The sequence below is a fragment of the Acomys minous genome (assembly GCF_964271855.1).
Source record: "Acomys minous genome assembly, chromosome: 10".
Lineage (NCBI taxonomy): Eukaryota > Metazoa > Chordata > Mammalia > Rodentia > Muridae > Acomys > Acomys minous.
The window spans coordinates 91,053,348-91,065,382 of record NC_140491.1 but is presented as its reverse complement, the minus strand read 5'-3'; the positions used below and the strand labels follow the sequence as shown (position 1 = coordinate 91,065,382).

General features: G+C 35.4%; 1 protein-coding gene across 1 annotated transcript in view; it reads right to left on the bottom strand.

The window, feature by feature from the left end:
- GALNT13 (polypeptide N-acetylgalactosaminyltransferase 13) overlaps positions 1-12,035 on the bottom strand; it is a 519,423-nt gene that overhangs the window by 8,231 nt on the left and 499,157 nt on the right. The window contains exon 12 of the mRNA XM_084800140.1: positions 11,251-11,385. Within this exon, the coding sequence (XP_084656266.1) occupies positions 11,251-11,385 (135 nt within the window). The remainder of the gene's footprint in view (positions 1-11,250; positions 11,386-12,035) is intronic.

The following is a 12,035-nucleotide window of genomic DNA, read 5'->3' as shown; positions in this document are numbered from 1 at the left end:
ACACACTGACTTATGTACTGCCGTTGCTCTATTGTAGTCTGATCACTTATCACAGTAGTTGAATGATTTAATCAATGTCATATTGGAATAATAGATTTTTTTCATTATGTAGAATAAGTATTTTTATTGGCAAAAGTAACAAGTCCTTGAAAAAAGAATTAGTAAGAGTCCAAACCCACTGCTACAAAGAACAAATGAGCAACCAGAAAGTCCTATCTCATACAAAATACAAGAAAGGCAGACATTTCAGGTTCAAGTAGTCTGAATTTGAATTCATTTCCCTAGTTTGCTAGCTATGAGTACTAGAGAAAGCCACCGAAGTCATGCAGAAGACTGCTACTTCGTTAGAAAACACTGAGTTATGCATAACAAATGTTTACAATCTCCTTCCCTTTCTGCTCACAGAGTTGAACTTCAATCAGTGAAATCAGTGTCCTCAGAAACCAAGTAACAGTAAAACTGTTAACTGTGTTTTGGGGCAACATGGCTCAAGGTTTAAAAAAAAAAAGTGTCCTGTAAAAAGTGCATGTGAATGCTGGACCAGAATCACAATGTGGGCTTCTCTAAGCACAGAAACTTGTAAGTTGATTCCTGGGTGCTGTGCAAATCGAGTTCATACCAAAACTCTACTCAGCCCAGGTGGAGTCCTCATCTGCCAGATGGAGCTCTCAAACCTTGTGCCAGAGTGTGACCTGTGGAAGAGCCAGGCTGAAAGAAGTGCTGAAGGAATTGGGGCAGGCTTTCTGACTAAGAGAAGGTTCCTGCCCAACTACCCAATAATAGACTCATGAGAGTGAATGTTTAAGCCCCACACACCCTGTTGGGCATTGTACAAAGAAGATAGGGATGCTTAGAAAACAGGCTCAAATATTGCATGTGAGTAGCCTGGGACAAGTCCTCTTTATGCAAATTGTTTTGGCTACTACAACTTCTCCACCTTTATGTGAACTGTGCCTTCTCTCAGATGTACTCTGAACCAGCAACACCTGTTCTACCCTCTGGTCTGCTTCTGTTCTTAGCTTGCCACAAGTTGTGAAGCTCGGTTGTGCACCAACACCTTTAGATTATTTCCTGGAACCAGAAAACCCCTGGAACCTCCTATGTGTTCTTGTAGCCAGTGGCTGAATAATATAGAATCATGTTTTTGATATTTTGAAAAATCCATTAAGTACAATAATTTTTAAAAATGTTCTTATTGGTACTGTTTACAAAAAAAAATCCATGACCATTTGTTTACTTGAACTAAATAGCAGTTCATTTAATTATTTAGTGATAGTCATAAGTTATGCAAGTGATAAATAAAAATGTATCCCATTGAAAGTTTTGATTCTTATAATTATATCACATAAGCAACTGCAAAAGAAATGTGTAGCTCCAGCTTTTTCCATGAGGCTGTTGAAAATAACAGTAATAATTAGTAATAAAGTTATGGGAATTTATATAAGCTGTGAAGATGTGGTAAGCATACACACACATACACATGCACACACACACACACACACACACACACACACACACACAGGGAGAGAGAGAGAGAGAGAGAGAGAGAGAGAGAGAGAGAGAGAGAGATGAGCCATCTGAATAAAACACCAAAATTAAGTTATTTCAGTGTTCCAAAATCATCCACTAGGTTATGTTCAATCATGTTTTCACCTTTGATTTACAATTTGTTTTCCTATAGACGTGGCTATTGTTAAGCTAAAACAGAATAATATTTCACAATATATTTAACCCATTACATTCACAGACATATATGTCTATATTTTTAAATAAAACCAAGAAATACAATTTTTGTTAATGATAGACTAATTACAGCTTAGAATATCCAGTCTTTAATGAGTAGCTAAGAAGCCAAAAATAGAAAAAAAACTCCCTAAAATATTTCATAAAAAATTCAGATTTTAATAACAACGAAAATAACTAAGATAAATTTAATAAGTTTGAAACACAAACCTCAACACATCACTAAGGAAAATAATCAGTAAAGTTTCCAAAAATATTTCTAAAAACTTGTGCTCTTGTATAATTTCTTAGAAGCCATTTTTGCACAGTGCTATCGTTACAAGTCTCCATGGTAGGATGTAGGGAGCCATCAGCTGCTTTGCCTATTGAGAGGCAGGACTGCGTGATTATGTGAACAAGAGTGTGCGTCTGTTTGACAAAGAAAATAATGAATAGTGACAAATCAAGTACAAAGGCAGTAATAAATCAATCATCCCAGACAACATACAATTTCTTCTGAAAAGGGATGGGAGACACACATCACAATAATTGCATCCAAGAGGCTGTGAGTGGCAACCTTTCAGATGGTTTTAATATCAGCTTTACTCAGTAGGAAAAAAATGGAGTTAACACAGAGATTATTAAGGAGGAGTTTGACATCCGATGGTGGAACATTTCAGACAAAATGTTATTTTTGGTAGAATTTTGTTCTCATCATCTTATGAATAAAATACACGTTAGTGCTAGGTGAGCTGTTTTGTGAGAGGTTATTTTAAGTATTTGATTAATGCACACAGTTTTCTCTTATATTGGTGTCCTCATAGGTTTGCCTCCAGCCTGAGCGGACACCAAGGAAGACTTTGCGGGATGGTTTTGTTTTATGTTTTCGTTGGGCTAGCTTGGAATCAACACATGCAATGAAGTAGTATGGCAGAGTACGTGGAGAGAAGAATAGGGAAAAATCAAATTGCCTGTGAATTTAATTATTAATTCCATATCTGACCTATCTTTCTTAATAATTTGTTTAATTTTTACTTTATGTGCACTGATGTGGGAGTGTCAGATCCCTTGGAACGGGAATTACATACAGTTGTGAGCTGCCATGTGGATGTTAAGGAACTGAACCCAGGTCCTCTGGGTGCAGACAGTGCTCTTAACCACTGAGCATCTCTCCAGCCCTGTCTGACTTATCTTATTTCCTAGGATAAGCTAGACAAAGTTAGATGCATATCACTTAAAACATCAACTCCAGGGCCAACCCATGGAAAGGCTAACTAGTGTTGTTGATCAAAACAATTAGTAAGACCAATGCAGCACGTACATTCTGTTGAAGTAAACTCCAATATGTGGGCAGCATAATGGATGCAATCACTGGATTTACCTTTTGAAGGGTTATCCTCTACAGGGAAATGGTATAGAGCAACTTACAACATCAAAGACATATCATGATAAAAGCATAATGTCTAACCTATGAAATGACGCTGCTGGTGGCAGTTTGACTAGTTGTCTTTTTTTTTTTTTTCCTTTGCATGTTTTCTAGGGAGGGTTTCTCTGTGTAGCCTTGGGTGTCCTCGCTCTCACACAGATCTGCCTGCCTCTGTCTTCCTGAGTGCTGTACCACCACATCTGGCTTTACTAGTTGTCTTTACTAAATATAAATGTTTAAACTGCTCAATTGATGTGTTTTATTGCCCTGAAGTTTTCTTAAAAAAGAAAAAAAAACCTTCTTAATACACAAGATTTTCTTGTTAGGAATTAAAAATTCCATGCATGAAGAGGAAAAATGGATTAGAAATATTCCCTGGCCAAAAAAAAAAAAAAAGTGAAAGTGATTTTGCTTAAGAATTCAGGGCCAAAGGGAGAGACCCTATGTAACAGATACAATATACATATTTCATTTCCTCCACAAATGTTTACAATAACCACAAAATGAAAAAATATATTCTAGGAGATACTTTTAAAACTCTGTAAATCATCAGAAAAATTAAAAATCTCAAGCTCAACTACATATTCTTTTATTTCCCAAACCACATGCTGTGAAAACGAAGGAAGACGTACTTATTTTTTTGAATCATCCTGGTACAAGAGAAAATGATTAATTTATGTGTTTCTGTTACTACTTATGTCACTTGTCTATCGATGAGATTGGAGCTCTCAAATTGAATACCATCCTTTCAATTACATTGTGGGAATTCTTCCTATCATTAAGATATCAATAAAACAGAGGGTTTCTATGAAACAGATTTTCAAAACTAAGTCTTTCATTTGATATGAATGTCCTTGTGTTTCAGAGCCACTGCAGATAATGCTTTGGCAAGCATCTCTTAATATGTCATGACTATCAGTTCTTTTGTAATGAATCTTATATAAGTTATAAAGCCAAACGTATAAACATTTTGAATAATTTAGCAATGACAGCAGCTGCGGTGTAGTAAAGGCCAGGAGAAGTTCAGGTTCACTTTCACGGCACCTTCATCATATGATCTTTTGGTTTAAACATTTTATTTTTTGTCTTATTGGCAGAATGAAATGGAAATAAAGAAAAGGTAAGCCTGAAATATTTTCATGTATGTATGTTCCATAGTTACTTCAATAAATATTTTTCATGTGCTATCTGATATTTTTACTTTGCTTATGTAATGTATCTTGTGTTTTTATATAAGATATACATTTGTTCACGTATTTATTTACATACTTACTTTACATCCTGTTCATAGCCCTCTCACTTCCCTCCTCCATGTCCCACTCTTCCTCCTTCCTCCCGCATCCCCAGCCCCATCCGCTATTCCTCAGAAAAGGGAGCCCCCCCCCTGCAACCATCCACCCCAATTCATCATGTCACATCAGGACTGAACACATACTCCTCCCTGGTGGCCTGGAGGGTTAGCTCTGTCAGGAGGAAGTGATGATACAGCAAGCAGCTGGGTCCATGTCAGAGACACCCCCACTCCCCTTACTGGGGGACCTATATGAAGCCTGAGCTGCCCATTGGTTACATCCTTTGGGGGAACATTGAGCATCTGAATCACAGCAGAATCTGACTTATATCATCAAGTTCTAAAAATTCATCATTAAATACCATATAGGCTAAAAATGAAGAAATAAAAATACTATAAATGAAATTTTAAAAGATACACATTTTTTTTTTACCAATATTTTTTTTGTTCGTTTGTTCTTCGAGACTCACTTTGTAGACCATGCTAGCCTCAAACTCAGAGATCTGTCTACCTCTGCCTCCCCGAGTGCTGGCATTACAGGCATGTGGCACTATGCCTGGACCAAATATTTTTATTAATTCTTTGAACATTTATGTAAGTGCCCTGAATGAATGATTCTTTGTGAGGCTGTCACTGCAAATTATTGTTTAAAGGAATGTGAAATGCAGGCTCCCAAGTATCTTGCAGTATTTTAAAGATATTTTTAAAATAAAAATATTAATTTTATTTACATTAGTGTTCTGCCTCTACATATGTCTGTGTGAGGGTGTCAGATTCCCTGGAACTGGAATTACATCATTGTGTACTACCATTGAGCTGTTGGGATTTGAACTTGGGTCCTTTGGAAGAGCATCTAGTGCTCTTAACCTCTGATCCATCTCTCCCAGACACTATGGGATTTTTTTAATGTTGATTACTAAACAAAGTTATGTGAGTCTAAATCTAGCATCATTATGTTTTGTATAAAATGCAGCATCACATAAGTATTCTGTTCTAAAATGCAGGGCATTGTGATTCACTGCTTTGTACAGAAAGCTAGTCTCAACATCTAAGATATATAAGACAAGTTTGTGATTTCTGTAATTACACATTTGAATTTGATTGTCATGAACTACTTACAAATCTACTCTTCAAACTATGCAGTTCCTACTAATATCCAGGTGGAATCAGGCTAAGGAAACAATTTTGGTGAGGAAACAAAAAGCTTAACACTTGTATTAAAAACACTTTTTAAAAAAACTGATATTTTGAAGAGCACATGCAGACAGCTGCATAGGTGATGCCATAAATGACTATAGAAATCTAGGTTTACTAAACGTTTAAAATAAAAACATTAAATTTAATCTTGGCCCGGTGGCACCCACCTTTGACCCCAGAACTCTGGAGGTAGAGACAGGTGGGTATCTGTGAGTTTGAGGGCAGCCTGAGCTAAAAAGAAAATTCCAGAAAAACCAGAGCCATACACAGAGAAATCTTGTCTCAAAAAACAAACAAACAAACAAACAAACTAACAATAAGTTCATGTTCACACATAGAAAGATAATATGACTGACCTTAGATTATTATATTACTTTCACTTAATAAGAAATCACAGGTTTCAAAATCTCTTGGCCAAATATTAAATAACAGTTGTCTAAAACATAATCTCAAAATATTGCTATTGAACACATTTAGTATTGTCTCTTACGAATGTGAACTACACAAGTTAAAGACTACGGGCATTCTAAAAATTAAATGCTAATGTTCAAGAAAGAGATATCAGCACAACACTAGTCTACTAAAATCTCCACTAAGTCATTCTAAAAAGAAATCAAATCTATGTGTCATTGGAGACATGGAAAAGAATACTAGTCCAATGGATACACCTCCAAAAGGTAAATCGGGTTATTGTTTATTACAAATTCTACAAGGGAATGAGGGAGTTTTGTAATCATAAACCACTTACCTTAAAATTATATTCCCATTTACCTGCTTTCTGATAAGGGCAAATAAAATAGGTTGGTTAAAATCAATTTAACAAGCCTATGTGGTTTTAGTAAGTTCAAGAGATGTTAAGTTTGGAATCATTTCTTGTGGACAGGGTCTACAACAAGTGTTTCCTCAGCCGACTTGCTCAGTCATGTGAAAAGCAGCACTTATTTTTAGCATCGTATTTTGCTCCTTTTTTTTTCTTTGTGGAATAGTGTTTGTCAAGCAGAAGTGCTCTGATCTAAAATTAGATTGCATCACTTTATGTAGCTGCCTGGATGTTCAAAAAGAAATGTGATTAAGTACACATATTGCAGGAAAATGTAAATTTGGAATACAGTGGAGCACATTTGCGATGCTGAACAGTATTTTAAAAATCTGAATAAAACAAAATATGTGAACCATGCACTGTAATAAAAAATACATAGCTGTCTAAGTAATGTGAAATGTGGTGTTTTCGTTTTGTTTGAATTTGCTAGAAACAGCTATTCCATGGCACTGAAAACTTAGATAATTTCATTGCTATTCTATACCAAGTGTATCTTGTGGTCTGATAAAAACACTCATGTTCTCATGAAATCAAACCAGAGAGGCCAGTCATAAAAGAGAGTCAACAATAGTCACGTGTTACTTAAGAAATATTGACATAAATGTGCTCAGCTGGCTGTGTTTATATATCTGTACATCCATATCTTTATATATGGAAAAATTGCAAGCAATAATCAAATTGAAAAGGGAGTGAGGAGGTTGGAATTTGGAGGGAGGGGCATGGAAGTAGTGGGAGGGGGAGAAGGAAAGGAGAGAGTGTTGTGATTATAATTCAATTAAAATATATTTTACAAATCTACTTAAGGGAGTCAGAAAGTCTACACTGCAAATCTTTTAGTCAGAGATAGGCATTTTTAAAACCAATGCATAGTTAGGTTTATTCAATTAGAAGAAAAACTATATGGTAATTACATTATGAAAACATTCAACTAAAGTGTCTAAGCCAGTACTGTGATAAACTAAATGTATGGCCATGTGCCTTTTAAAACAGATTGTGTTTCTCACAGATGGACTTTCTTGTCATTAAGGAAAGAAGACATTCACAAATATATCCAATCTGATGCTGTGAAAGGTCGTTAGCGTTTGATTGTTTGTAGCATGGTCCCACTGTCTGTCCAGCTTATGGAATCTGCATCAAGGAAAAAATCTAAACAGTTCCAGTGCCTCAATTACCTCAGGAGGCAAATCAGTACTCGAGAAAACTGTGTTAGTGCCAGACACCTTGATCCATGCAATGGCATGGCTTTATTCAAAACATAAAGACTAACAGTAACTGTTTTATAATATTGTGGCAAGAACAGCCTAAGCAAACAGAGAAATCAAATCCTTTCATGAGCTTCATTTTCTATTTTTCCACGTGTTCTCCTAATCAGAAAACAAACCAAACTAGCCATGGAGACTCCATGCTTAGAGGCACCGCTGTTCTGTGTGTTCTAACAGTTCTGTCCTATTTCTGACTCCTCATTTTCTAATACTGAAAGGAAGTAGCAGAGAAAGTGGTGGAATATTCCAACAGTTCACACTGTGAGATTCACAATTGGACTAGTAGCTAGCTTTCTTTGAAAACTTTATTAGGACCTGAATCCCAGCTCTACTCCTAGCAGGCTAATTTTTGTGCTTTAGCTTTGTCCTCACATAGCTCAAAGGAGAAGAGTTTAAGGTTCGTTGCAGCTCTGTAATTTTGTGAACTCCACCAGTTTTCATTCTGACTAGAAACTGCACCACCTCAGAGGTTTCTCAAAGAAGAGAAATTTTACCCTTGCTGGCAAATGAAAAAGAAGTGAATTAAAGAAGTAGCAAGCAGGTTTCAATCCCTTTCCACTGTGAGAATGTGGAAACAGAGACGCTGAACAAGGACTTCTCCACACCTCAGCATCTCTTGGGTCTCCTAAATGCCTTGCATTTCGCCGAGTACATGTTTGTCCTTTCCTAAGTTTGCACTGGTTTCCAAAAGTCTATGATTCGGATGTTGAGTGAATAAGCTTTTAGTAATAAAAGGGGGGAATAGTCTGGAGAGATAGCTCAGCAGTTAAAAGGACTAGCTGCTCCGGCAGGGGCACCATGTTCATTTCTCAGCACCCCCAGAGCAGCTCACAATTGTCTTAAGTTCAGTCCCAGGAGATCTGCTGCCCTGTTCTCTCCTCCATATGCACTGCGTACTAGACTGCATTCAGACAGATACTCATACACATAAGATAAAGTAAGGAAACCATCCCCAAAATTAAATATATATACACACACAGAGACACTCACTTTCAACAAGTCTCAGCATTTGAACTCCAGCCTCTAGGCTTGTACACACACACACACACACACACACACACACACACACACACACACACACGGGACTAAATTTCAGAGACTAGATCAAACTGTAATGTATAAATAAATAAATAAATAACTTGCAAATAAAAAAAACCAGAAACTTGGATTTAGTGTGTTAAAACATCATGTGTCAGATTGTAGACTTCTAACAAGTCCCATAAGAATTTCCTGGCTCTCAAATCACTACTTGTAGCAGTTATTAGAAGATACAGAGGAAAGAAAGGTCCTTAAATGTGAGACTCAGAAATAAAAGGAGTTATAAAATGTACTTCAGTTTCATAAATACATTATACCTTTTTTAGTCACCACAAAACACAATCAACTTTCAAAATTAGTATTTTAAAAGGCAGAGAATGATTTATTACTTTTCTAATTTCATATGCTTTTTATGCATTAACATTTATTTTTTATAATTTTCACTCACTATCATGTGTGAAGAGTGGGTGGAGAGACAGAGAGAGAGAGAGAGAGAAAGAGAGGTGTGACCTCACACACACACAAGTATGTGTCTATGAAATGTATGTTAATTTTGTGGAGTTGGTCATCTACTTCCAACTTTCAGGCTTGTACATTAATCATCTTTACCTGCGCAATCATCTTCCCAATCTGACATTCTTTTTTTTTTTTTAATTGGACAGTGGTGTCATTTTGTAAGTGAAAATTCAGAATTTAGCTTTTAATTCATAAGCATAGGAGTAAATGACACATACTTTTGATATGTGATAAATTCTTAAAATGCATGGCATATTGTAAGCATTTTAGGATTACCCCAAAGGCCCAAAGTCTCAAAATTTATAGATCTATGAAATATTGCAGAAGAATAAAATTAGAAGAGAAGAAATATGCAAAATGTTTAATTGTAAATTTGTGGCTTCTCTTTAAGTATTACTTAATATTTAATATACATGCTACTGATAGAAAAAAATAGAAAAACAAGATATAAATATAACTTTCTGCAATATTATCAAAGTGAAGGAATTTTAATTGTGGTTATAGAAGCTCTTGTTTAGCCAACAGCTTCAGAAAATCTTAAAGATTGAAATGTTGTAGTAGAACCAACACAGCTTCATCTTATAAAACATATAATCCTTTCTTCTAAATATACATTTACTGTATTTCCTAGTTTTAGACAAAAACTAATTAATTTTTCTGGTTTAGGAAGATATTAAATAGCAATAATACAATCTTTGATTATAAAATAAATATTATTCACAAGACTTCTGTTTCTGGGTTTATTTTTTCCTCATAGAAGAAGCAAAATCTGATTCGAGTCCAGATTCCACACTTGTCTTTAGCAGGGAGATGTCTTCAGGAGACTTAACATAAAGGATGATGAAACAGACCATAGTTCCAGAAAACAAAACAGAGGCCAGCTAAAGAAGGTAAGATCTCAGCAGAGAGCACATGAAAGCAAAATAGGCGGATTCTAGGCATTTGTCTGTATGTCACTGAAAAATATTTGGCAATATGCAAAATTTAGGCCTCAAACTAGCCCTGCATGCACATTGAATCCTGGAGAGAATTTATGTTTTTTTTCTACCAAATGTATGAATCTACAAAATAATGGAGATTAAATTAGTACTCAAAATATGTTTTAAAAGATCTTGTTACAGCTGTGGTACAAGAGACACTGAGAATTATTCTTCTCTAACCGAATGCTAGGCTTGTATGGAATGCTGCACTGTAAGTGCGTTTACCTCTATTATATTTTTATCTCATAAGAATAAAGTATAACTTTTCTTGCTATTGTATCAGTTGCCATTTAATAATTTCAAACATACGACATAATGACAAATTCATCCTGGTCAGCCAAGAGAACTGAAAGAAATAATGGTGTTTCTGAGGCTTGTCCTGTAGAGAACATATTTCTTTTTTATTAGCTCCATCTGATGGCTGAAGTATTTTTTGCACATGGTCTAACTAAATTCTCACTATAATTTTGTTGTTTCACTACCCTGATCTACATGATAATGCTGAGATGGGATTGCTTATCTAGTTATAGGTCTAACTAGTAAATTCAACTATACCAAGAATCCACTATGGTAAATAGAAATAGATACTTTCTAATTTTCTTTCTAAGAAAAATGCACCCCATTAATCTTATCAGATCTTTGAAATGTTAGGTTGAGAATCACAGATATCAAATATTATCATTCAACAGATTTTAAATTACAAAGATTTCAATATTTTCCTCTATGTATATATTTGCATATACATATTATGGAAGCATAATTTGCTGAACTTATAATAGAAATAGACATGAAGATCAAAAAAAATTTAACCATATAAAATGATTTTTATAACAATGGAGTAGTTTGACAAAATCTAATTTATATGATACGCCACCCCAATGTTATCTACATATGATTATGCATGTTAAAATATAATTCTACTTTGGTTTTAATTGTTTTGAGAGAAATAACTGAACTTAAGTATTAGGTGACAAGAAAGTCATAAAAAAATATCATACCTCAGCATCATATTCCCATAGCTGATTTCCCCTCATGTGGTGGCATTTTAACATGATTACAGGTCCATTGAGTCTGGATACATCCAGGCACAAGTCATCAGTTCGGATTTCTTTGTCAGCAGTATAAGAAAACACCTGAAAAATAGAGAATCCGGCTGGTAAAATAATATCTCTGGTTTATAAAACACACTGTTTAGTTTAGCTGTCTGGAGACACTTCCGTATGCTACACATGTGGCTCACATCTTCCACCGTAGATCTTGAAAAGGCTGCATCATCTTGCTGCCATTTTATAGAACAAAATATAACATCATCTCCCATAGAAGACGGTAATGAAGCTTTCATTTGACAAACAACATTAGTCAGTGCTTATGTGCTGGCCTTGCATTCCTATGTGGTGAGTGCTTTAGGAAGTACATATATGTTAATTAATACTGAAGTCTGTAGTCAACAGAGCTTCCCAGAGGGCAGCACTTCTTCTTCTCCCTTTGTCAGCAACTCTCTAAATCTAAATAATCATATTTTCTACACATTTAAGGACATTTTCTAAATTTTATTACTATTTTCAGCAGGTTTACAAATGTAAAATAATTATATTTTAAGGTCTTGGTGGGAACCCATGCCAAATTCTGCCGTGTCAGAAATCCTGTGCTTAGGCTGTATGCTGTGACCTTCGAGTTGCTGGCCTTTACCTCACCATGAGGTCTTGTGTTCCAGGCTATCCTTGAACTATTTATCTTTGAAAGAAGTAGGGAAGTTCTTACAAGGAACTGCTCAGAGAACTAG